At 47.8% G+C, this 25,457-nt stretch overlaps 1 protein-coding gene, 1 long non-coding RNA gene and 3 other non-coding genes across 5 annotated transcripts; all 5 read right to left on the bottom strand.

The window, feature by feature from the left end:
- Positions 1 to 2,740: 2,740 nt before the first annotated feature.
- LOC118649313 lies at positions 2,741 to 2,831 on the bottom strand. Its single transcript, XR_004965594.1, has one exon. It is a non-coding gene; the product is annotated as a small nucleolar RNA SNORD88 (small nucleolar RNA).
- A 2,373-nt stretch (positions 2,832 to 5,204) lies between these two features.
- On the bottom strand, positions 5,205 to 5,295 carry LOC118649316. The gene has a single exon (XR_004965597.1). It is a non-coding gene; the product is annotated as a small nucleolar RNA SNORD88 (small nucleolar RNA).
- Positions 5,296 to 9,572: 4,277 nt separating this feature from the next.
- Positions 9,573 to 9,657, bottom strand: LOC118649321. The gene has a single exon (XR_004965602.1). It is a non-coding gene; the product is annotated as a small nucleolar RNA SNORD88 (small nucleolar RNA).
- Positions 9,658 to 15,660: 6,003 nt separating this feature from the next.
- On the bottom strand, positions 15,661 to 20,068 carry LOC118649161. The gene is given in 4 exon segments (XM_036295959.1): positions 15,661 to 15,790; positions 16,138 to 17,806; positions 17,808 to 19,950; positions 20,002 to 20,068. Coding segments are annotated over 4 exon segments (3,894 nt in total). The 3' UTR covers positions 15,661 to 15,775.
- A 2,560-nt stretch (positions 20,069 to 22,628) lies between these two features.
- LOC118649270 lies at positions 22,629 to 24,011 on the bottom strand. The gene is made up of 2 exons (XR_004965585.1): positions 23,697 to 24,011; positions 22,629 to 22,867 (listed from the first exon to the last, which is right to left on the bottom strand). It is a non-coding gene; the product is annotated as an uncharacterized LOC118649270 (long non-coding RNA).
- Positions 24,012 to 25,457: the final 1,446 nt, after the last annotated feature.

Raw genomic sequence — 25,457 nt, 5'->3', positions numbered from 1 at the left:
AAAACAGCTTTTGAAGGCTTTGACAGTCTGTTCTGTCATCTTTTGGGAGGTCTTTGATGTGCCTCTTGAGATTTGGGAAATATCTAAATCTCTCACCATCCACATCCCTCTTAAAGACTTCCAGTTTCTTTTCAAAAGCCTTTATGTAACCACATATAACATCAAGTGTCTTGCCGGTTCCTTGTAATTTAACACTTAAGTCATTCAAATGTTCACAAAAATCTGCAAAGAACATCAGTTTAGAAACCCACGTGGCATCAGACAATTCTTGGTAAGAAACATGTTGGTTATTCAAGAAGAGCGTTATCTCGTTTAAGCATTCAACGAATCGTTTTAGAACCAAACCCCGGCTAAGCCATCGAATGTTGTTGTACATTTTCAGTCCTTTATACACAGATTCTACCTCATTCAGTAATACTTGAAATTGTCTTTTATTTAAAGCCCGAGCAGAAATGTAATTAACAACTTTGGTAACTGTTTGCATCACTTCCTGCAGTTCCTTCAGGCCAGCTTTTGCACATAAAGCCTCCTCGTGTATGATGCAATGAAAACCTATCAGTGTATGACCAACTTCTTTTGCAAACAGATTTACAAAACCTGCCTTCTCATCAGTCATGCAAGGAGCACCATCAGTGGTGACAGACACTATTTTTGAAATGTCAATTTGTCGAGAAGAGAATTCGTTCGTAACTGCTTTACATATTTCAGCCCCAGTAGTACGCTCAGGTAGAGTTAGAAGGGCAACCATCTCTTCACATATTTCATCACCTTTACAAAGTCGAGAAAAAATGGCCAGCCTAGATGACGATGTAATGTCTATACTTTCATCAATACAAATAGAAAAAAATTGACATGAAGACAAATCTTTTGTTAACTGTTCAGCAGTATTACTCGCCAACTTAAGTATCCTATCCTTAACTGTTTTCCTGCTCACAGACAAATCTTTAATGCGCTGAATAATCTTTTCTTTTTCTGAGAAATCATCAAAAAGGAAAGGTGCACATTCTAGCCAAGCTTCTTTAATATACTGTCCATCACTGAGTGGTTTTCCATGTTGGGCAATGACTTTTGAAACTTCAAAACTAGCAGCAACTAAGTTGAAACTGGACCTGCCTGAGATGAAGTTCATAAAATTATCAGGCTGTTTTTTTGTTTTGCTGAGTTCACGAGAAATTAATTCTCTTTGTTCCTCTTCGGTTTTATTGCTTATGTTCTTATGAACACTTACAAAATGCCTTGTTACAGAAGATGTTCTACAAACAACAGTTTCAGAACAGAAAACACATAAGGCTTTGTTGTCTTTCTTAATCACACCAAACTTTTCTGTCCAGTATTTTTGAAATTCTCTAACATCCTTTTCAGCTGAACTAGATCGTTTTTTAGCTGGTGGTCCTGACATCCTACACAATCTAGAAGGACAGAAAAAATACATGAGATGATGGTATATGTGAAAAAGGTAAAAGAAGAAAAGTAAAATGTCAGTAAGTGATTAATTAGCTTGATCAAACTACTGTACTGCTATAACTTTTTTTAATTAACCCCTAGAGTACCGGGGAGCGCGATCAGGCTCCTCTTGCAGTGTCACTATTAGATGCTAGTAGTTCACTCTTTATTGACAGATGGCACCTAAGTGCAGATTACTTATGATGCCGAATGTTTGTAGTTCTAAAATTCACCACTGGCATTTATCTGCCTAATTTTTTACAGGTACTACAATTTTATGAAGTTTTTCCCCCCAAAACTGCTGTAAAATCAGCAAAAATGCCTTGGCAATTTTAGCATAGTTCCTACGATATTGGTTGGCACTCCAAGGGTTAAAGTAAATAGAAAGAAAAATAGTTTGCTATCCCTACAAAATGGGAAGACGGGCGCGATGCAGTAAAGATAAAGCATGTAAAAAAATCACAAAATGTAGAACCTTTATTTATAAATCATAATACATTGTATGCATATCAGTTGTCATTATTTTTATTTATAAGATTTGGTTTATGGATAACAACAAAAAGGTGACAAACTGAAAATATTTCGTAAGGAAAATAACAGAATAAAGAAAACATAGACACATACAGCATAATGTAATAGAAGTATGGTAATTATGAACTTACTTTTCAGCGCAGACGGACACGGTGTGATGATGACGTCACCAGTTACTGCTGTAGCGCGCATCGAAGAGAAACATAGAAATTTATTCCCCTTTCGTTAGTACCGGTGGGCAAAGCGAGAGAGGAGGATTCATTTTTATAGAGTGAAATTTTGAATAAGTAGGTGAGGCAGTTGTCTTGTCAACGAAAACCCATTGAGTCTGAGGCTGAAACCAAAACACTGGTCGGATCTAGGAAGGCAGGGAGAGTTAAGGCAGAGGCATAGAAATTGCTCTTCCCCTCTCTCGTCAATCCATGTCTATGGTCTTTAATTTGTTCCGAGACTGAGCTCGTTAACTCAAATTACTTTATCAACTCAATGCAAAAAGTCCGCCGAGAGATAGCTGGTTTTTCAAAAAACTCGTTAGTCGGGAAACTCATAAGTCAAGGCCCCACTGTATTAAGAAAAACATTGTAAATGGAAGTTTATAAGAGAGGGTTTTGCGTGCCAGCAAGTTACTGGCTTGCCATGTTTGGCAAGCGTACCAGGGGTTGCCCAACCCTGCCCTAGAGGAAACACCGGCAGGAAGGAGTGGGGGAGGGGAGATCAGTGAGGCACAGGGCAACCATGGTCCCCTATCCACACCTCCCAAGAGCCAGGGCCCCTCAGACCCCCAGGTGTCAAAGGTCCTGGGGGGCACCGTGTCTTCAAGTGAAGTCAGAGCCCAGTGCTGAACATCATAAGGGCCCAAAGCACCCCCCATCAGCGTGTTTCTAATCTAATCCCAAGTGCTCCTATGTCAGGGGTGGGCAACCCCTGGCATGCATGCCAAACATGGCACACCAATAACTTTTGCTGGCACTCGAAACCCTCTCTTATAATCATTTTCCATTTACAATTTTTGTGAACATTTGAATGACTTAAATGTTAAATTACAAGGGCCAAAACCGGTTTGGCTCAGTGGATGGAGCGTCGGCCTGCGGACTGAGGGGTCCCGGGTTCGATTCCGGTCAAGGGCATGTGCCTGGGTTGCGGGCACATCCCCAGTGGGAGATGTGCAGGAGGCAGCTGATCGATGTTTCTCTCTCATCGATGTTTCTAACTCTCTATCTCTCTCCCTTCCTCTCTGTAAAAAATCAATAAAATATATTTAAAAAAAAAATGTTAAATTACAAGGAACCGGCAAGGCACTTGATGTTATATGTGGTTACATAAAGGCTTTTGAAAAGAAACTGGAAGTCTTTAAGAGGGATGTGGATGGTGAGAGATTTAGATATTTCCCAAACCTCAAGAAGCACATCAAAGACCTCCCAAAAGATGACAGAACAGACTGTCAAAGCCTTCAAAAGCTGTTTTTAAACATCATCGAGTCAACTATTGAGCAGCTCTTCTCAACATTTGCGAAATTCAGAGAGCTGGAAGAGACAGCAAAATTCATGAGGTTTCCAGACAGCATGAAACTGGAGGAACTAAACTTAAAAATGTTTTCATGGATAGACATGGCTGACTTTGAAATGCAGTTGATTGAATTTCAGAGTAGCTCAATTTGGAAGCAGAAGTTTATTGACCTTAGAGTTGACTTGGAAAACATTGAAAAAAATCGATTAGAGACAGGAGTGCCAGAGAGAAGTGTCGAAAATGAACTATTGAGGACTTGGAATGCCATTCCAGAAATTTTTTTCTGTTTAAAAAACTTGGCGACAGCGTTACTCTCCATGTTTTCATCCACATACGCTTGTGAATCTTTGTTCTCAGTGATGAATTTTGTTAAGTCTCGTAATAGGAGTAGCCTGACGGATGATAGTAGTAGCTCGTGCATATCTCTGAAGGTCACGAAATATAAGCCTGATGTAAAATCTCTGTCATCAGTGATGCAGCAGCAAAAGTCCCACTGATAATATCAAATAGGGTCATAAAGTTTTCTGTTGGACTAGCAGTGTACATGTATACGTTAAAAAATAAATGTATTTTTCATCATCATATACTGTGTTTTTGTCGCTCGAATGAGTTTTATTATTTCAAGGTTCTTCACATACATACACCTTAAGAGATATCAAGTAGGCATAACATGTTCTCAAAAAATTAGGGTTGGCACGCAGAAATTTGAGTCAGAGATTTTGCTGGTTTTGGCACGCACTCACAAAAAGGTTGCTCACCCCTATCCTACATCTACCTCTTTACACATCCTTACCTGTCCCATCTCTGCACAGTGGCAGTCACATGATTTAGGGATGGACTGGCAGTTTTGGGGGCTGCTCCCTGGTGACTCTGCTGTAAGTCCAGGCCACAGCACCCACACAGGAACCTCCACCGCACCCAAGCAGGCAAGTCACAGATGACCCCTCAGGTCAAAGTGGCATTAGTGGGGATCAAAACAAACCTCTTTAGCCCTATCCGGTTCGGCTAAGTGGTTACAGTGTTGGCCCATGGACTGAAGAGTCCTGGATTTGACTCTGGTCGAGGGCATGTATGTTGGTTGCAAGCTCAATCCCCAGTCCTGCTCAGGATGCACATGGGAGGCAACCTATTGATGTGTCTCTCCCTCTACCTTACACTCTCTCTCTCTCTAGAAAAAAAAAAAAAAAAAAAAGGGAAAAATATCCTTGGGTGAGGATTAACAGCAGCAAAAGCCAACCTCCTTGGTTCTGCCACCTTAGCTGCAGGGAAGAGGGAAACAGAGAGCACCCCCATCACCCTGCAGCACCCCAATGTGCATGGAGTTTGCAGAAATAAAGCCCTTTCCCCTTTCCAAAAAGGAGAGGGGCATGGGAAAATCAGAGTGTCTGTACATGCAGGTCCTCAGCTGTGGAACAGGAACAAACGAGCCAGCTCACTGGGCTCCTGAGGTCTGAAGGAATAAGTGCAGAGCACTGTGCATGCTCAGAGTGGGTGCTCAGCAAGTCTCATTATACCAACATCATCACAATTTAGGTCTTTTTAACTAAAAATTTGTAACATTAGAAACTTAACATGATTATGGAGTTAATAAGATACTTCTTACCAAGAAGGATGAGGGGGCTGTTGACTCCTGGAGGAACCACCTGCAGAAAGGAGTAGGGAGGGAAAGCAGTTAGCGGGGTGCAGGGCAATCATAGACCCCCATGCATCCCTCCCCAGAGCCAGGGCCCCTCAGACTCCTGGGTGTCAAAGATCCCAGGGGGCACCATGTCCTCAGGTGAGGTCAGAGCCCAGTGCTGGACATCATGGGGACCCTAGTCTCCTTCTTCACCCAGGCCCCAGAGCGACTTGCCTACAGTCCTAAGGGGACAACACAGACAAGAACTCAAAATTCCAGGCAGGAAAAACGACTAATACATGGCCCTGAGCTGCAACAAGGGAACCCCCATCGCCTTCCTTCTGACACTGTATCTCATTGACACCTCAGTGGCTTATCCCTGGGTGTCACACTACTTGTATGACCTGCAGCACCTGACCTAAGCCCCACTGTTGAAAATGGGGATAGATTCGCCTTGCAGACAGGTTGTTGGCAGAATCCACTGAGATGAAGGAGACCCTTGACTCAGCTCCAAGGTGGGTCTGATGAGCATATCCCTGCACGTGCTCTGCCCACACCTCAGGCCTGCTTTCCCACCCAGCTCCCCAAAGCATCCAGCTCTGGGCCAGGCCTGCATCACCATTCCTTGCTTCTTAACCTGGGGAAGCAGCTATACCAGAACCTTCTGAATCAGAAAAAGTTAAATGCCTGCCATCAGGATCTGGGAGGATCTGGTGAGTTCTCAAAAGTACTGAAACAGGGCAAGCACTTCCTATTTTGAGCTACTCTTTATCAAGCAGAAACCCTTAAATCCGAGTTTTGTATAGAAATATGCTGTCCACTTGAATGCACATATGCATGGCCCATGAACACAGACAATGGGGTGGTGAGGGTTTGGGGGGACGGACAGACAAGGGACAGGCTGGAGAGGATCAATGTGGGAAAAAAGGGAACAGGCATACTGGTTAATAATACAGATTTTGTAATCAAAACACGCTAATTTCAACAGAAACATCAGGCAAGATCTTTTAACGTGTCTTTAACTGGTTTTGAAGTGTGTGATGGTGGGTCATCATGAAGCAAAATTACTTTGCCGTATGTTCTGGCCCACGTTGGTCGTTTTATGATCAAAGCGTTATTCAAATTGATTATTTGTTGTCGACAGCGATCAGTGTTAAGTTTCACCTGGTTTTAGAAGCTCATAATACACCACACCTTCCTGATCCCACCAAATGCAGAGCATTGTCTTCTTTCCAAAGCAATTTGGCCTTGCATTGATGCTGATGATTGACCTGCATCAACCCATGATTTTGTGCATTTGGGATTCTCAAAATAAATCCACTTTTCACTGCCGGTCACAATTCAATGCAAAAAGACTTTCTTTCTTGCCGCTGAAGCAGCATTTTACTGATGACTTTGCGGTTTTCCATTTGTCTTTCGTTCAGTTAATGTGGCACCCATTTTCCTTCCTTTAAAATCTCATTGTTTGTAAACAATCGGAAATTGTTTGCTGAGCAACATCTAATCTTTCTCCAAGTTGTTTTTGAGTTTGACACGCATCTTCATCTAATAAGGCTTGTAACTGTTGGTCTTCAAACTTTTTTGGTTGACCTGAGTGTTTGTTGTCTTTCACATCGAAATCATCACTTTTAAAGCGTTTAAACCAGCATTCACAAATATCTTGAGATGGAGCATGTTCACCATAAGCTTCCCAAAGTATACAACTTTCAGCAGCACTTTTCTTCAATATAAAGTAATGAATTAAAACTTCTTGCAAATGCTGTTTCTTTGGCGCGAAATTCGACATTTTTAAGTATAAACAATCTATCATGCTAACACCTTCAGAAAATTTGACACATGAAGTTTTGAAGCTTGCTGACAATGCAAAATAGCATACGTATCTAACTGCATATATATCAACCCGTGTGTAACTCCATCTACTGAAAAAAATCCGGTTAACCAGTACACCTGTATGTAACACTTTCAACAACAAAAAAAGACAGAGACACTATCTCCCCTGCCCCCCATACCCACGTCCAGCTGGCACCTCCCTCCCTCCATGCTTTCCCAGAAATTCCGTCTCAAAGGGCACTTAGGGTGAAGAGCATCAGCCCCTCAAGACAATTAGGGCCTGGCCGGTGTGGCTCAGTGCTTGAGTGTACCTATGAACCAGGAGGTCAGTTGGATTCCTGGTCATAGACACATGCTTCGATTGTGGGCTAGAACCCCAGTTTGGGGGGGGCGTGCAGGAGGCAGCCAATCAATGATTTTCTCTTATTATTGACTAGAGGCCCAGTGCACAAAAATTTGTGCACTCGGGGGTGGGGGTGGGGAGGGGGCGTCCCTCAGCCCGGCCTGTGCCCTCTCGCAGTCTGGGACCCCTCGGGAGATAACGACCTGCTGGGTTAGGCCTGCTCCTGGGTGGCAGAGGGCAGGCCCAATCCCTAGGTGCAGCCCCTGGTCGGGGTCAGAGCAGGGCCAACTGGGGAGTTGGGGCGCTGCCCCGTCATGCACAGAGCAGGGCGGATCGGGAGGTTGCGATGCCACCCCCAGTCACGCTCAGGGTAGGGCCGATTGGGGGGTTGGGGCACCACACCCTGTCACACACAGAGCAGGGCCGATCAGGGGGTTGGGGCACCGCAGCCTGTCACACACAGAGCCACAGGGCGATCGGGGGTTGGGGAGCTCCCCCCTATAAGGCACAGAACAGAGCAGGGCTTATCAGGGGGTTGGGGCGCCTTCCCCTGTCACGAACAGAGCAGGGCGGATAGGGAGGTTGTGGCCTCGCCCGCTGGCACACACAGAGCCACAGGGCAATCGGGGTTTGGGCGCTGCCCCGTCACACTGATCCCGGTGCCAGGAGGCCTTGTGGCTCCACTGATCCCGGTGCTGGGAGGCATATTACCCTTTTACTATATAGGATAGAAGCCTGGTGCATGGGTGGGGGCTGGCTGGTTTGCCCTGAAGGGGGTCATGGATCAGGGTGAGGGTCCCCACTGGGGTGCCTGGCCAGCCTGGATGAGGGGATGATGGCTGTTTGCAGCTGGTCACACACCCTTCAGGGTGGGGGTCCCCACTGGGGTGCCTGGCCAGTCTGGGTGAGGGGCTGAGGGCTGTTTTCAGGCTGGCGGGTGACTGAAGCTCCCAACCGCTCCTTTTTTCCTTTTTTTTATTCTGGGCCAGCTTTAGCTGTGAGGCTTGGCTCCAGCTCTTAGGCCTCCACTGCTGAAAGCAGGTATCTGGTTTGTTTGGGTTCTATAATCGAAACACTGTTTCAACTCCAGCTTTGATATCCCGGCTGGCTGAAAGCAGGTTTCTGGGGTTTTGCTTAGCTTCTATATTTGTAACAATGTTTCAAACTGCAAGCTCAGAGGCCGGCAGCGGCAGGCGGGGAACGTTGGAGTCCTCCATCACTGAAGCAAGCAAGCCTCATGTTAGTTTCAAGCTGCCTGGCTGCCGGCCGCCATCTTGGCTGGCAGTTAATTTGCATATCACCCTGGTTAGCCAATGGGAAGGGTAGCGGACATACGGCTAATTACCATGTTTCTCTTTTATTAGATAGGATGTTTCTCTCTCAATCTCTCTCTCTCCGCCCCCTTCCTCTGAAATTAAAAAAGGTAAATGTGACAATCAGATGATCCAAAACTTGAGCTGACCACAAAAAGCAGCTTCTCCTCCCTAAAGGGCCTGCCAGCAAGTGTTGGAAGATCCAAGAACAGGGAACAGAAGGAAAGCCCTCCTAGAGCCTAGAACACTTGCTCCTCTTTGGGTAACCTGTATCCAGGCCCATTTTACGACTTAGGTCTTTGAAACACTTGTGAAATATCTGCCATGGTGCACTGTCATTTTAACAGCTATATGTCAGTAGAGGGTAACGTTATTAACTATAAGTTTATATGCGCACAATTCATGGAAAGCTCTCAACTTGGCTGATAAACTATATCCAGTCTAGAAACCAGTGACAGTATTAACTGCTAGCCGTTTCTTTTCTTCTACTAAGTCTGAAAATTGGACTTTTGATTAGTCCCCAAACCAAAAATGTAAGTATATTTCTTCCTTTCACAGCCTGTGCATTTCATTTTATTCAACTCTTCCTTTCAAAAGCAGGATATATCATGCCCTGCCTCCTGCCCTCCCACCCCCTAAATATGAGAGGACAACCTCCCTGTTCTTGACATGTGTCAGATTCTAGACACAGAAACTGAGACTGAGGCTAAGGAGTACAATCACTTGACTAACACCTCAATCCCACCAATAGCAGAGCTGGGAATTGTATGTAAATACTTAGCATGACTGTTCACATATAAATTAGGTCCCAGGGATATCTGATGTGAAGTCACCCAAAATGCAGGTGTTTTAGACCTGGGTAGGTCAGGGAGTGGGAGCAAGGATTCTTACCAAGATGGGGTGGTGGTGGGTGGCTCCTCAGCTTGAAGAGACACCTGTAACACAGGAAGGACTTAGTGAGGGTGTGGAAAGAAATAGTCTGGGGGGAGCCCCCCTTGGACTCCCATGTGCCAAAGGTCCCAGAAGTGTCCTCAGGGGTGATCGGAGCCCACTGCTGAACATCATGGGAGTCCCAGTCCCTCGGCAACCAGGCCCAAGGCCACTCACCTTCAGGGATTGAGACCACGCCAACAGCACTTAAGAGACTGGGAAACATTAGGGGTGACAACAGCATTGTCATTAAGTAGAAAATATTATTTCAGGAATGTAAGTGGCAACTACTTTGGATGAAATGAATTTACTTTCAAAACACTAAGTGCAAACTAAAACCTATCCTCCTCAGACTACTACAAAAAATTCAAAAGGAAGGAACACTTCCAAGTTCATTCTATGAAGCCAGCATCACCCTAATACCAAAACCAGGTAAAGACAACACAATGAAAGAGAATTACAGGCCAATATCCCTCATGAACACAGATGCCAAAATCCTCAACAAAATTTTAGTAAATCGGATCCAGCAGTACATCAGAAAGATCATACACCGTGACCAAATAGGATTCAACCCAGGGATGCAAGGATGGTACAATATTCGCAAATCAATAAACTTGATACAGCACGTTAACAAACTGAAAGGAAAAAACCACATAGTCATATCAATTGATGCAGAAAAAGCATTTGACAAAATCCAACACCCATTTTTGATAAAAACTCTCAGCAAGGTGGGAATAGAAGGATCATACCTCAACATAATAAAAGCCATATATGACAAGCCCACAGCCAACATCATACTCAATGGACAAAAACTAACACCATTTCCCCTAAGAACAGGAACAAGACAGGGATGCCCACTCTCACCACTTCTGTTCAACATAGTACTGGAAGTATTAGCCATTGCAATTAGACAAGAAGAAATAAAGGGCATCCAAATTGGAAAAGAGGAAGTAAAAATGTCCTTATTTGCAGACAACATGATATACATACAAAACCCTAAAGACTCCATCAAAAAACTACTAGACTTAGTACATGAATTTGGCAATGTAGCAGGATACAAAATTAACCCCAAGAAATCTATGGCATTTCTATACACCAATAGTGAAATTTCAGAAAGAGAGACTAAAAAAACAATCCCATTTACCATCGCACCAAAAAAATTAAGCTACCTAGGAATAAACTTAACTAAAGAGGTAAAAGACCTCTACTCAGAAAACTACAGGACGTTGAAAAAAGAGATAGAGGAAGACATAAAGAGATGGAAGAACATACCGTGTTCATGGATTGGTAGAATCAACATCATTAAAATGTCCATACTACCCAAAGCAATCTATAAATTCAACACACTTCCCATTAAAATACCAACGACATATTTCACAGATCTAGAACGAACTCTCCAAAAATTCATCTGGAATAAAAAAAGACCCCGAATAGCTGCAGCAATCTTGAGAAAGAACAAAGTTGGTGGGATCTCAATACCAGATATCAAGCTGTATTACAAAGCCACTGTTCTCAAAACTGCCTGGTACTGGCACTAGAACAGACATATAGATCAATGGAATAGAATAGAGAGCCCAGAAATCGGCCCGAACCAATATGCTCAATTAATATTTGACAAAGGAGGCAAAAACATACAATGGAGTCAAGATAGTCTCTTCAATAAATGGTGTTGGGAAAATTGGACAGATACATGCAAGAAAATGAAACTAGACCACCAACATACACCATACACAAAAATAAACTCAAAATGGATAAAGGACTTAAATGTACGACCAGAAACCATAAAAATTCTAGAAGAATCCAAAGGCAACAAAATCTCAGACATATGCCGAAGCAATTTCTTCACTGATACAGTTCCTAGGGCACTTGAAACTAAAGAGAAAATGAACAAATGGGACTACTTCAAAATAAAAAGCTTCTGAACAGCAAAAGAAACCATTAACAAAACAACAAGAAAGCCCACTGCGTGGGAAAACATATTTGCCAATGTCATATCTGATAAGGGCCTAATCTCCAAAATTTATAGGGAACACATACAACTTAACAAAAGGAAGATAAACAATCCAATCAAAAAAATGGGCAAAGGATCTAAATAAACACTTTTCAAAAGAGGACATTCAGAAAGCCAAGAGATATATGAAAACATGCTCAAAGTCACTAATCATCCGAGAGATGCAAATCAAAACAACAATGAGGTACCATCTCACACCTGTCAGAATGGCTATCATCAACAAATCCACAAACGACAAGTGCTGGAGAGGATGTGGAGAAAAAGGAATACTCGTGCACTGCTGGTGGGAATGCAGACTGGTGCAGCCACTGTGGAAGACAGTATGGAGTTTCCTCAAAAAACTACAAATGGAACTCCCATTTGACCCTGTGATCCCACTTCTAGGAATATATCCCAAGAAACCAGAAACACTAATCAGAAAGGATATATGCACCCCTATGTTCATAGCAGCACAATTCACCATAGCTAAGATCTGGAAACAGCCTAAGTGCTCATCAGTAGATGAATGGATTAGAAAACTGTGGTACATCTACACAATGGAATACTATGCTGCTCTAAAAAAGAAGGAACTCTTACCATTTGCAACGGCATGGATGGAACTGGAGAGCATTATGCTAAGTGAAATAAGCCAGTCAATGAAGGAAAAATACCACTTGATCTCACTCATTCATGGATAATAGAGACCATTATAAACTTTTGAACAATAATTGATACAGAGGCAGAGTTGCCTCAAACAGACTGTAAAACTACAGCGGGAAGGCCGGGGAGGGTGGGGGGAGTAAGAGATCAACTGAAGGACTTATATGCATGCATATAAGCATAACCAATGGACATAAAAAACTAGTGGGTAGGGGAGGCCAGGGGATTGTCAAGGGTGGGGGGAAAAAGGAGACATATGTAATACCCTTTGTAATAGTTTAAGCAATAAAACTAAAAAAACAAACAAAAAACAAAAAACCCCACTAAGTGCAGAAAAAAATAAATAAAAACACTTTAAGTACAAATAACACAAACATGTGACTTGTTTCCAATATCAAGATTATGTGTATTTCCTGTATGTTTGGATATTTCACTAATAAAAAGTAAAAAGTGTTGTTGCTCAGCCCTAACCAGCTTGGCTCAGTGGATAGAGAGTCAGCCTTCGGACCCAAGGGTCCCAGGTTCAATTCCGGCCATGGGCATGTACCTTGGTTGTGGGCACATCCCCAGTGGGGGGCGTGCAGGAGGCAGTTGATTGATGTTTCTCTCTCATCCTCTCTGTAAAAAATCAATAAAATATATTTAAAAAGAAAAAGAGAAAAGAAACCTATGGGGCAGTAGCGAAAAGATGGCAATGCCAATGATGAATGAATGAGAAAAATCTTCCCACTTGGGACATAGTGGTTTGGTGGGGGAGACGGGAAATGAGCTTCACAGCCGGTAGCCTGGGGTGAGCCATTGCCCAGCAGCCAAGAAGCCCAAATCCAAGGCCATAAGGCAGCGGTTCTGAACCTTGGCTGCACGTTATGTAAGACCCCCAGAGGGAGACCCTTACTCTGTCCCGCGGATCGACGGCAACCCCAATCAACCGGAGGAGGCGTCACTTGATACAAACAGCAAGAGGCTTTATTCCAGCGCGCTGGGGCTCAACTCGTAACTCACGCAGGAGCCCCAAGCAGAAAGTCTTACTAGTATATATAGGCAAAAACCACACATTGGGAGGGGTTACACACGGAAGGGGGAAGAGGGGAACAAAGGAATTCCAAAGGGGAACTGGGCTCGTTAATAACATGTTTCATGACAGGGCTTAAACTTAGTCAACAGTCCCATCTGGTAATCTCATATCCTGTTTTTCTTAACTGTCAGAGCGCTATTTGCTCAGCTTGCTCTTTGCTCGGGGCTGTTTCCTGGGACAGCTTTAAGGGCTTTGTCCCCATCACTGGCGGGGGACCTTGGGGAGTTGAGATAAAACAGGCAGCTTTTAAACATTTTTATTCTTTCATTCCCCCATTTGCTTTTTGGTAAGTTCTAATCATGGAACTTCTGTCTTTATATATCCTTCTCCGAGGCTGTCTCCCTGGCGGAGGGACTGGTAGTGCTGCCTGAGCATTAGTACCTGTACAGCACTTATTCTCTCCCTGATGAAGGTGACTAGGCGATTTAAGATGCAGGGCCCAAAAGTGAGAATTAAAAGCAGTATAATAAGGGGACCCATCAGGGTGGATATGAGGGTGGTGAACCAAGGGGACCGGCTGTACCAACTCTCAAACCACCCTTGATTCGCTTCCTGATCTCGTTGTCTTGTTTCTAATCTTTCTCTAAGTTTGGACATGGAATTTTTTATTACACCAGAGTGATCTATGTAAAAACGACATTCTTCTTTTAGTGCAGCACATAATCCACCATCTTTGAGGAATAGGAGATCTAAGCCTCGCCTATTCTGCAGTACCACCTCAGATAAAGAGGTCATTGACTCTTCTAATTTTGTGATTGATTGTTCTACAGCTTTTAGATCTTCATTTACAGCTGCCCGTACGTAACCCCTCGATATACTGAAGAGTCTGAACGAGCGCGGTCGTCCCTGTTCCTACTCTGGCCGCTACCCCCAGACCCAGCAGGACGGCTAAAGTGAGCGAGATCGGTTCCCTCTTCTGCCTACGGGGCCGTAGGTCAAACTCAGCCTCGAAAGAACCTGCCTCGTGGTAGATAACTCTAGGTACCAGCTGCACAAGGACACAGTAGTCTTTGGTGGTGTTGAACACCGATGAGGAAACACATGGGGTCAGTCCTGTACTGCAGGCCCACCATCCACCTACAGGGGGGACCAGATAGTAGTTGGTAGTTGTTTGGGGGCTTCCTATGGTCCGATTGCACAGATGCTTATGGTTTGTAGGAACTGTGCCTAAGCAGGTGCCATGCCCAGAGACTTCTGTAAGGGTAAGTTTACTGTTCGACCCCCAGCTACAGGAGTCATGGGAGGTGGTATTATTAAAGGTCCCTGAGAAGGCAATCCCCTCGTAATAGGGAGGGCCTGATACTAGACATAACCAGCAAGACTCAGTCAGGTTAGGGTTGGAAGCATTGAGAACGCTGAAAGCTCCCTGTATCAGATTAAGGAGCCTCTGCCCTGTGCTCGGTATCTCGGGCATATTTGCAAGGCCGGGGACCAAGGGGGTTGTAACTGGATTGAGCCGGGCCGTATCATTGGACTTATTTGTTGTAGCTCCTGTGGGGAACAGGCGGCCTGACATGGGCGGTTGGTGACCACTGTTCAGATAGTACCAGGTTAGGCCCCACTTAGACGGCGGTCGGGGTTTCAACCTTGAGCTTGATAGAGAAGGTAAAACCCTTGTCCCACCCTGACATATAGAAACGGAATCCCCATGTTCTCCCTTGCATCCAAGCTCGGGCCTGTCTCCCCCTCTCCGTGAAGGAAATATTGAGGGGGTTTGACCCCGCCCCAATACTGCTCCTTTTTACGGTTATTAAGTCCCAGGAGGAGGTGGGATGCCAGTGGGCCTCTCCAGTAGTTTCACATGTCCATTGCTTACAGTAGAAATTTTCTACCCCCCCGCATCTCTTGGCCTCGCTCCTTGATCTCCCATCCCGGGGACAGACGTAAAACTGCGTTAGCCGCATCCGGCGTTGGGCAGCCGAGTTACTACAGCCAGGAGCGTCTGCAATATACTGGCCTCGGGATGTGGAGCCTTGGGTAAGTGAGCGCTTTGCCAAGTAGCGATCAGATTCTGATGGAACCTCCTCATAGGTTATACCGGGGATATCCCAATTGTCTAATCCAGCTACTAAGGCGCAAATGCCTGGGGTTAAGGACGGCCACCAGGCCCAAAGGGGGTTCTCCTTGGTGGTGCTCCATATTACATCTCCAGTCTGGGAGAGGACCTGCCATGTTAATCGCTGGGAGGCATGAGGGTTAGGGCTACTTGTCAGTGGGAAGTGCGTCAGCAGGAGCAGGAACACGGCGAATGCGGAGCTTGAGGGGGTTGTCCATTTTTTCCACTTTCTACACTGGGTCTGGTGGTGGCGCGGGCTTGACATGTGAAGCGTGGATCCAGGCGGCGATGCCATCGACCTTTACTGCGGTCGGAGTCGTGAGCAGCACTATGTATGGTCCTTTCCACCTCGGTTCCAAGCTGGTCGCACGGTGGCGCCGAATGTACACCGAGTCTCCGACCTGGAACTGATGAGGTACTTGCAGGTCTCCAGGCTTGTAGGCCTCGGCCAACCAATTCCACACTTCCCTCTGCACAGTCTCAAGGGCTTTTAATCTGGCGTACAGAGATTGAGAGGAGTAAGATTCTGGGGAAGGAAGGTGCTGTATGGTAATGAGTGGGGGGTGAGTCCCATAAAGAATTTCAAAAGGAGTTAGCTTGAGGGAGCCAGGGGTATTGCGGACCTGAAACAAAGCAAAGGGAAGGAGGACTGTCCAGTCTGTTATGCCAGTCTCTAAGGATAATTTAGTCATGACCTCTTTTAAAGTTCTATTCATTCTTTCTACTTGCCCTGAGCTTTGGGGCCTATAAGCACAATGTAATTTCCAATCAAGCCCCAGGATTTTGGCCAGTCCCTGACTTACGTGGGCAACAAACGCAGGGCCGTTGTCTGACCCGATTACCTTGGGCACCCCGAATCTCGGGAAGATGTCTTCTAGTATTGTCTTGGCCACCACCTGAGCAGTCTCTTTCTTGGTAGGGAAGGCTTCGACCCATCTTGAAAATGTATCTATGAATACCAATAAGTATCTGTATCCATACCTGGCTGGCTTTACCTCAGTAAAGTCTACCTCCCAGTAACTCCCAGGGTGGTCTCCTCGGAGCCGTTTGCCCTGAGATAGCTTGCTGGGCTGGGCATTCACCATCTGGCAAGGCTTGCATTCTTTTACAGTTGTATCCGCGAGCTCCCCTAGTTTCATGATATAATACGGTGATGACTGGACAATAGTTTTTAAATGTGTTGGGCCCAGATGAGTTAACTTATGAAGGTGTCTGGGAAAAATGATAGCCTGTTTTTCAGGGAGGATTCTTTTTCCTTCTGAGGTTTCCCGGATCCCCTCTGGAGTCTCCAGGCGAAATCCTAATCTGTCCATTCTATCAAGGTCTGGTTCTGAATAATCAAAGTTCCTGATAGAGGGGTATACCGTATCCTCAGGGTGAGACCTCGGTTTTTCCCCAGACAAGGATAGGATGTTGAGTCCCTGAGCCGCCCGCTTGGCTTCTCTGTCAGCCCTTTGATTCCCTCCGGCAACCCTGGACCCTCCTTTCTGATGTCCGGGACAGTGAATAATTGCCACTTTCTTAGGAAGGTGAACAGCCTCAAATAGGCTTAGAATTTCTTCTTTATTTTTGATTTCCTTCCCTGCCGAGCTTAGTAGCCCCCGCTGCCGGTAGATAGCCCCGTGGACATGGGCAGTAGCAAAGGCATACCTGCTATCAGTGTAGATGTTAATCTTCTTTCCTTCTGCCAATCGTAGGGCCTGAGTCAGAGCTAGTAACTCGGCCTTCTGAGCTGACGTCCCCTCGGGTAGGCTACTTGCCCAGATAATTTGCTCATCGTCCACCACAGCTGCCCCGGCCACCCTTTTACCTTCTATTATGTAGCTGCTTCCATCAGTGAGCCAGGTCAGCTGAGCGTCTGGCAAGGGCTGGTCTCGGAGGTCCCTTCGGGTCCCCGTTTCCTCTGCTAGTATCTCTTGACAGGTGTGCAGCACACTCTCCTGGGTGGACGTGTCGGGTAGTAGGGTAGCCGGGTTGAGGATGGCAGGCGGCCCAAACTGAATCCTGTCTCCATTCAGTAGGAGACTCTGGTAGTGTGTCATGCAGGCGTTGGACAGCCACTGATCAGGGGGCTGCCTGATGATGCTCTCCAAGGAGTGGGGGGCAATGACCGTTAGCTTTTGTCCCATAGTTAATTTGTCAGCATCTTTCACCAACACTGCCACTGCCGCCATGGACCTCAGGCAGGCAGGCCAACCACTAGCAACAGGATCCAGCTTCTTGGAGAGGTAGGCTACCGGCCTCTTCCATGGCCCTAGAGGCTGGGTCAGCACCCCTTGGGCTACTCCCCCTCTCTCGTCCACATATAGGACGAAGGGCTTTGCTACGTCCGGTAATGCCAGGGCCGGGGCTGACAGTAATGCCTTCTTGATGTCATCAAAGGTCTGCTGTTGGCTGTTACCCCACTCAAACGGGGCACCCTCTCTAGTCAGAGGATAGAGGGGAGCGGCCAGGGTAGCAAACCCAGGGATCCATAAGCGCCAAAACCCCGCAGTCCCTAAAAATTCCCTGGCGGGGTGAGTGAGGAACGGGTATCTGAGTCACAGTTTGTTTCCTGGCCTCCGTTAGCCATCTCTGCCACCCTTTGAGGGCGTACCCCAGGTACGTTACCTCTTTTTGGCAGATCTGGGCCTTCTTGGCGGAGGCCCGATATCCTAAGCGGGCGAGTTCTTCTGGCAGTAGTCCCGTGCCCCGTTGGCACTCTTCCTCTGTGGCTAGTAGTAAGTCATCTACATACTGCAGAAGTGTTACCTGGGGATGGCTGGCGCGGAAGTGGGCTAAATCTTGGTGAAGAGCTTCATCGAAGAGGGTCGGGGAATTCTTGAACCCCTGGGGTAATCGGGTCCAAGTCAGTTGTCCTGTAGTCCCAGAGTCAGGGTCCCTCCACTTGAATGCAAAGATGTTCTGGCTGGAAGGGTGCAGTTGCAGGCAGAAGAAAGCGTCCTTTAAATCCAAGACAGTATACCAAATATGATCCGGGGGGAGAGAGCTCAACAAGTTGTAAGGGTTAGGCACAGTGGGGTGGATATCCTGTACTCGCTTGTTCACTCCCCTTAAGTCCTGTACCGGGCGATAATCTCCTGTGCCGGGCTTCTTAACAGGTAACAGGGGAGTGTTCCATGGCGAGTGACACTTCACTAGGATGCCCTGTTGAAGGAGGCGCTGGATATGGGGCCTAATTCCTTCCCGGGCCTCCTTAGTCATGGGATATTGGCGTACAGCCACAGGAGTAGAAGTGGCCTTAAGCTCTATGGCTATGGGCGGCCTTTCTGCAGCTAGTCCTGTTCCAGCCGCCTCGGTCCACGCCCCCGGATACCTGTTCAACCAGTCATTTATGTGACTTATCTCTGCTCCCTGTTCCTCAAAAAGTCTATGTTCATCATCTAGGTGTATGGTCAGGGCAGTAGCCATTCTCTTGCTTTGGGTCACCTCCGGGCCATCAGGGGTGAAGGTAATCTGGGCTCCCATTCTGGTTAGGAGATCTCTCCCAGGTAGAGGCGCAGGGCACTCGGGGATGACCAGAAACGAGTGGGTTACCCGTCCCGTTCCTAAGTCTACCGCTCTTCGGGTAGTCCATGAGTACTGCTGGTGCCCTGTGGCTCCTATGACCCACGATTTCTTGTGGGAGACAGGTCCAGCTGGTTCGAGTAGGACCGAGTGTTGAGCCCCAGTGTCTACTAGGAACTCAACTGGCTTCCCCTCCACCTCTAGTGTTACCCTAGGCTTGGGGAGGGGTTCCGAGCCCCGTCCCCGCTAATCCTCTTCTTCCTCCAGGGCTAACACTTTCTTGGAGGAGCCGTTCTTTTTCTTCTTAGGGCACTCTCTAGCCCAGTGACCTTTTTCCTTGCAGTATGCACACTGATCTTTGTCTAATGGGGTGCGGTTGCCCAGGTTACCTGACCTTTTAGCCCTGCTCTGGGTTTGTTCCTGGCCTCTCTCACCTACTACTGCGGCCAAAATCCGTGTCAGATTCTTCTCCTGCTTACGATCCCTTTTGTTTTCTCTTTCCTCTCTTTCCTTTTCTTTTCTTTGCTCTTTTTCCTCCTCAGTTTCCCTCTTATGATACACTTTCTCTGCCTCCTTGACTAAATCCTGTAGGGTATAATCCTGTAACCCTTCTATTCTCTGCAATTTTCTCTTAATATCTAATGCTGACTGCCCTATAAAAGCCATGGCCACGGAAGCCCTTTGCCCCTCCAAGGTAGGGTCAAACGGGGTGTAGCGCCCGAAAGCTTCCATTAAGCGCTCAAGAAATACTGACGGGGATTCCGTGGCCCCCTGGATAACCTCTCTTACCTTAGCCAAATTAGTGGGGCGTCTCGCTGCCCTGTGGAGGCCAGCCACTAGAGACTGGCGATAGACTGTCAGTCGCTCCCTACCTTCTGCCGTGTTGAAATCCCAGTCAGGCCTGGAAAGGGGGAAGGCAGTCTCAATGATGTTGGGGAGCTGGGTGGGACGGCCATCTGTTCCTGGTACATTCTTCCTTGCCTCCAATAGAATCCTCTCCCTCTCCTCAGTAGTGAAAAGAGTCTGTAGTAGCTGCTGGCAATCATCCCATGTGGGCTGATGAGAGAACATTAAAGACTCCACCAGCCCGGTTAAGTGCTGGGGGTCCTCTGAAAAGGGAGGATGATTAGTCTTCCAGTTATACAAATCTGCGGAGGAAAAAGGTCAGTACTGGAGGGGCTGAAGAGGAGCCGGTCCACCCTCCGTCGCCACCAGCGGGGGCCCAAAGGCCCTTAGGGGAAGGGCGACGGTGGTGTCGGGAGTCATTCCGCGGCGGCTCCTGGTGCCCTGCGCAGGCCCCGGCAGAGACTCGTTAGGGGGAGCAGAGGGGGCAACTGCAGGGGCCGGCGGTACTTCTGGCTCTTCCCGACCCCCTACAGGAACCAAGGCAGGAGGATACGGGGGAGGTGGGTCAAGGAGAAGGAGGTCAGCCTGGGTTTCTGGATAAATCCTCTTGGGGGGGGGTCCGAGTGACTGGTTTCCCCCCCGAACTGGGAGATTGGACGGCTAGAACTCGAGCGTCCGGCCGGGGCTTGGGTTTTGCAACCCAAGGTCGAACCCAGGGGGGTGGATTTTGCACCAGGTCCTGCCAGACCACGATGTAGGGCTGCTGATTCGGATGGGCTCCAGGTTCTTTCTGAAAAACAATCTCCTTAACAGCAAAAATAACAGATAGGTCAAAGGTTCCCTTGGTTGGCCACCCTACATTAAAAGTAGGCCATTCTGAGGAGCAGAAGGTCCGCCATGGACCTTTCCTGATCTCAACTGATAGGTCGCGACCTCTTCCCTTAACTTCAGTCCAATGGTCTAAGGTCAGACTAAGAGGGGTTGTCACAGTCTGTCCCATCGTCAGTTCGTACGTCGTTAGAAACACAAATAACAAAAATGTTACAGACACGAGGACCCACTTACCCCACCTTGCCCGCCACAAACACGTAACGGAATCAGACGGGCGCGATCTAGACAATCTCTGATCCAACAGTTGAACCCGATCAGCGCCCTGACAGTAGGAGACTACCAAGCGTCCCTGGCTCTCCTCCACCCTTGGGGCGTCCCCCAGGGCTGCAACCTGTGGCCCTCCAGGCACATCTACCGACCACTGTTTAGCCACTCTCACGAGTCGCCGAACGGCTGCAAAACCGAAAGCGCGCACACAGGACCAGACCAAAAAACATAAGACAAAGACAGACAACCTCGGGGTACCCCTTCTTACCTCCAAGGTCGACTCCGCGGGTGAGGGGTGGTTGTCAAATCCCGGACGAGCCCCCAAATGTAAGGCCCCCCAGAGGGAGACCCTTACTCTGTCCCGCGGATCGACGGCAACCCCAATCAACCGCAGGAGGCGTCACTTGATGCAAACAGCAAGAGGCTTTATTCCAGCACGAGTTAGCCTGGAGGTCAAATCACCCCTGGTATTACCGACAACAATCAAGGCTTAACTACAAGACTGCGCACAAAGACCACTAGGGGGTGCACCAAGAAAAGATAAAAAATGCGGAGACAAAGAAACAGGACGCAAATGTCAGAAATGGAAGATATAGAGCTCAAAACCACACTTTTAAGGTCTCTCAAGAACTGTCTAGAAGCTGCCGATAAACTTAGTAAGGCCCTCGAAAAGACTGGTGAGACCGCCGATAAATGTAGTGAGATCCTCAAGAAATCTAATGAGACCCTCAATGTTATGATAAAGAACCAACTAGAAATTAAGCATACACTGACTGAAATAAAGAATACTATACAGACACCCAACAGCAGACCAGAGGAGCGCAAGAATCAAGTCAAAGATTCAAAACGCGAAGAAGCAAAAAACACCCAACTGGAAAAGCAAAATGAAAAAAGAATCCGAAAATACGAAGATAATGTAAGGAACCTCTGGGACAGCTTCAAGCGTACCAACATCAGCATTATAGGGGTGCCAGAAGATGAGAGAGAGCAAGATATTGAAAACCTATTTGAAGAAATAATGACAGAAAACTTCCCCCACCTGGTGAAAGAAATAGACTTACAGGTCCAGGAAGCGCAGAGAATCCCAAACAAAAGGAATCCAAAGAGGACCACACCAAGACACATCATAATTAAAATGCCAAGAGCAAAAGACAAAGAGAGAATCTTAAAAACAGCAAGAGAAAGAAACTCAGTTACCTACAAGGGAATACCCATACAACTGTCAGCTGATTTCTCAACAGAAACTTTGCAGGCCAGAAGGGAATGGCAAGAAATATTCAAAGTGATGAATACCAAGAACCTACAACCAAGATTACTTTATCCAGCAAAGCTATCATTCAGAACGGAAGGTCAGATAAAGAGCTTCACAGATAAGGAAAAGCTAAAGGAGCTCATCACCACCAAACCAGTATTATATGAAATGCTGAAAGGTATCCTTTAAGAAGAGGAAGAAGAAGAAAAAGGTAAAGATACAAATTATGAACAACAAATATGCATCTATCAACAAGTGAATCTAAGAATCAAGTGAATAAATAATCTGGTGATCATAATAGAATCAGGGACATAGAAAGGGAATGGACTGACTATTCTTGGGGGGGAAAGGGGTGTGGGAAATGCGGGAAGAGACTGGACAAAAATCGTGCACCTATGGAAGAGGACAGTGGGTGGCGAGTGAGGGCGGAGGATGGGGCGGGAACTGTGATGAGGGGAGTTATGGGGGGAAAAAAGAGGAACAAATGTAATAATCTGAACAATAAAGATTTAATTAAAAAAAAAAAAGAGGCTTTATTCCAGCGCGCTGGGGCTCAACTCGTAACTCAGGCAGGAGCAGAGGAGTCGAGCCCCGAGCAAAGTCTTACAAGTATATATAGGCAAAAACCACACATTGGGAGGGGTTACACACGGAAGGGGGAAGAGGGGAACAAAAGAATTCCAAAGGGGAACTGGGCTCGTTAATAACATGTTTCATGACAGGGCTTAAGTTTAGTTAACAGTCCCATCTGGTAATCTCATATCCTGTTTTTCTTAACTGTCAGAGCGCTGTTTGCTCAGCTTGCTCTTTGCTCGGGGCTGTTTCCTGGGAAAGCTTTAAGGGCTTTGTTCCCATCACTGGCGGGGGACCTTGGGGAGTTGAGATTAAAACAGGCAGCGTTTAAACACAGGCAGCTTTTAAACAATTTTATTCTTTCAGTTAGAGTCACCTGGGAATCTTTTTAAAATCCTGATTTCCGGGCCTCATCCTCCGCAAATTCTGTCTCTTTGTTACTAATGTTGTGGGCCCACCCCATCACAAAGAAACAGAATTTGCGGAGGATGAGGCCCGGAAATCAGGATTTAAAAGATTCCCAGGTGACTCTAACGTGCAGCCAAGGTTGAGAACCGCTGCATTAAGGCCCGACTAGCCCAGAACTAACGTTTAACCGACTGCTCGGAGCGACGGGGTCAACAGGATTCCTGACGGCGGACAGAGGCCTCGTTTGTCTTCTCCTGAGGCCATTCCTATCCGCTTCTCAGAACACCAGGCATTCGCGCGGAGACCCCACTCCCACCTTCCCCTTCGTGGCCTCTGGGGTCCGAACTCCCCTCAGTCTCTGTTCGAAGCGGCAAAGCATGCGCAGCCGCCTGGGGTGGGAAACACAGAAGCAACGTCCGAAGGGAAGCGCGCGCGGTAAACCTCAGGAGAACTCGCCGCCTCACGCCCCCCGCCCCCCAGGAAGACGGACAAAATGGCGGACGCCCAGGCCGAGCGCGCCAGCGGCGAGAGTCCTCCCCACTGCGCGCGCCCCCCACCCGCTCCAGACGCCCCAAGATGCGGGGCGAAGGCCGTGGTCCTAACGACGCGACAGCGTGGCCATCCCGCCACAGCCCCGGCCACCTCATTGCACGCGCGGCCCGGATCCCCAAGCCCCGCCGCGCAGACGGAAAGAAACCGAACACGAAGGAAACTCACCCGATTCCGACTTTCTCCTCAACAAACGCGGCGGGGCTCGCGCTCGCGCTCGCGTCCCACTTTAGGGAGCGCGCCGCTCGCGAGGACCCCCCACGGCCAGTCTGGGGCCCGCCCCGAGGCGTCTAGTGGCGGCGCCGGTGCCAGAAACCCCGCTTCGGTGCTTGAGGACGGACAGTGTCTGTCCCCGTTAGAATCCTCCTGAACGTCGGGACATAATACGTTGCCCCCGTAGGCGGACAACACAAACCGAGGAAACATCGCCGCCTGTTGTCCTGTCAGGAGCGTCAGGCACTTCGGTGGACAGCCCCAAAGAAGGACCGGGAAGGGGAAGGACCCCGAGTGGAGGCGGGGCCCGCAGGGAAAACTGGCGGTGTGGCGCGCAGAGTGGGAGGCGGGGTCAGAGCTGAGATTGACAGGGGGGAGTTCTGGGAGGGCGCTCAGGTGCCGAGGAGTAGAGGCTTAGCCTGGACTCTGGTTCGGGGCGGGGAGGTGCGGGGGGCGGGGAAGCGGGAAGAGGGGGGCGGGCTGGGGTCCTGGACTCCCGGGTCCGAGGGAGGAGGACGGGGACAGGACTCGAGCTGAGGCAGGACCGCGTTTGGTGCTCGTTCCCCGGCTTTTAGATCGCCAAAGACCTGGGGGCTGGGTTTCATGGTAAGTTGGCGACCTAAGGCGTGTGTTTCCACAGACGTGATGGTAAAACGGTTTTTTGTTTTCTTTTTATATTTTATTGATTTTTTACAGAGAGGAAGGGAGAGGAATAGAGAGTTAGAAACATCGATGAGAGAGAAACATCCATCAGCCGCCTCCTGCGCACCCCCTACTGGGGATGTGCCCGCAGCCCAGGTATGTTTTGTTTTTTGTTTAGTTTTGTTTTTCAAAGATGAAATAGGAAACTTTTCTATGTCAACCCACACACCAGAGGTCGCCGTGGTCAACAGTTTGGTGCGGACTCTTTATGACACACACACACACACGCACGCACGCACACGCACGCACACACACCGCACATGCATACACATACACACACGTGAGCGCGCGCACAGGCACACACACCACACATGCACACACATACACATACGTGCGCGCGCGCGCACACACACACGTGAGCAGAACACACGTTGTTTAGCTGGGTCCCCTCGTTTTCTGGGGTTTTTTCCTTCCTTCTGGCTGGGAGAGTCCTCCCGTGAAGTCTGTAGTCCCAAGTGAAAGGAAGAGATGCGAACTCCTCTCTTAGGAAAAACGAGGCGTTTCCTACCCGGACCACAGGCCACCCCCGAGTGAAGCCAGGGCTTCGCTGTGGCCCCGAGGCTGGGAGTGAGGTGCCTGGTCCCCTAATCCTCCTCCCTCCCCTCCCTTGCCCGGGCCCCACGGGCACGCTGGTTCCCGGGCCTTCTTAGGACCTGCCAAGCACACAGTTGCGCCCCAGGACCTTTGCATTTGCTGTTCCCTCTGCCTGGAACTCTTTCCCGCAATCTGACTCCATTTGCTCTCTTCCTCTCTTGAGCCATGATTCCGCTCAGGTGTCACCTTAGCAGAGAGGCCCCCCCAACCCCCCTTCTCTTTACCGAACAGACCGGTCTCCCTTGCACTCCTTTGTTTCTCTTCATAGCACGGATCCCCTAACACACCCAACTCTTCGTTAGTGGTCCTATTATTTTGCCTCCCAGATGAAATGTCAGTTCCGTAAAGACAAGGATTTGTGTCCAATTTGATCACCGCTATAGATCCGGTGTCTGGCACATAGTTACAAATCAGCCTGCG

This window comes from Myotis myotis, unplaced genomic scaffold (genome assembly GCF_014108235.1).
Source record: "Myotis myotis isolate mMyoMyo1 unplaced genomic scaffold, mMyoMyo1.p scaffold_m19_p_28, whole genome shotgun sequence".
NCBI lineage: Eukaryota > Metazoa > Chordata > Mammalia > Chiroptera > Vespertilionidae > Myotis > Myotis myotis.
The sequence above is the reverse complement of the archived record's forward strand: the minus strand, read 5'-3'. Positions and strand labels throughout refer to the sequence as shown.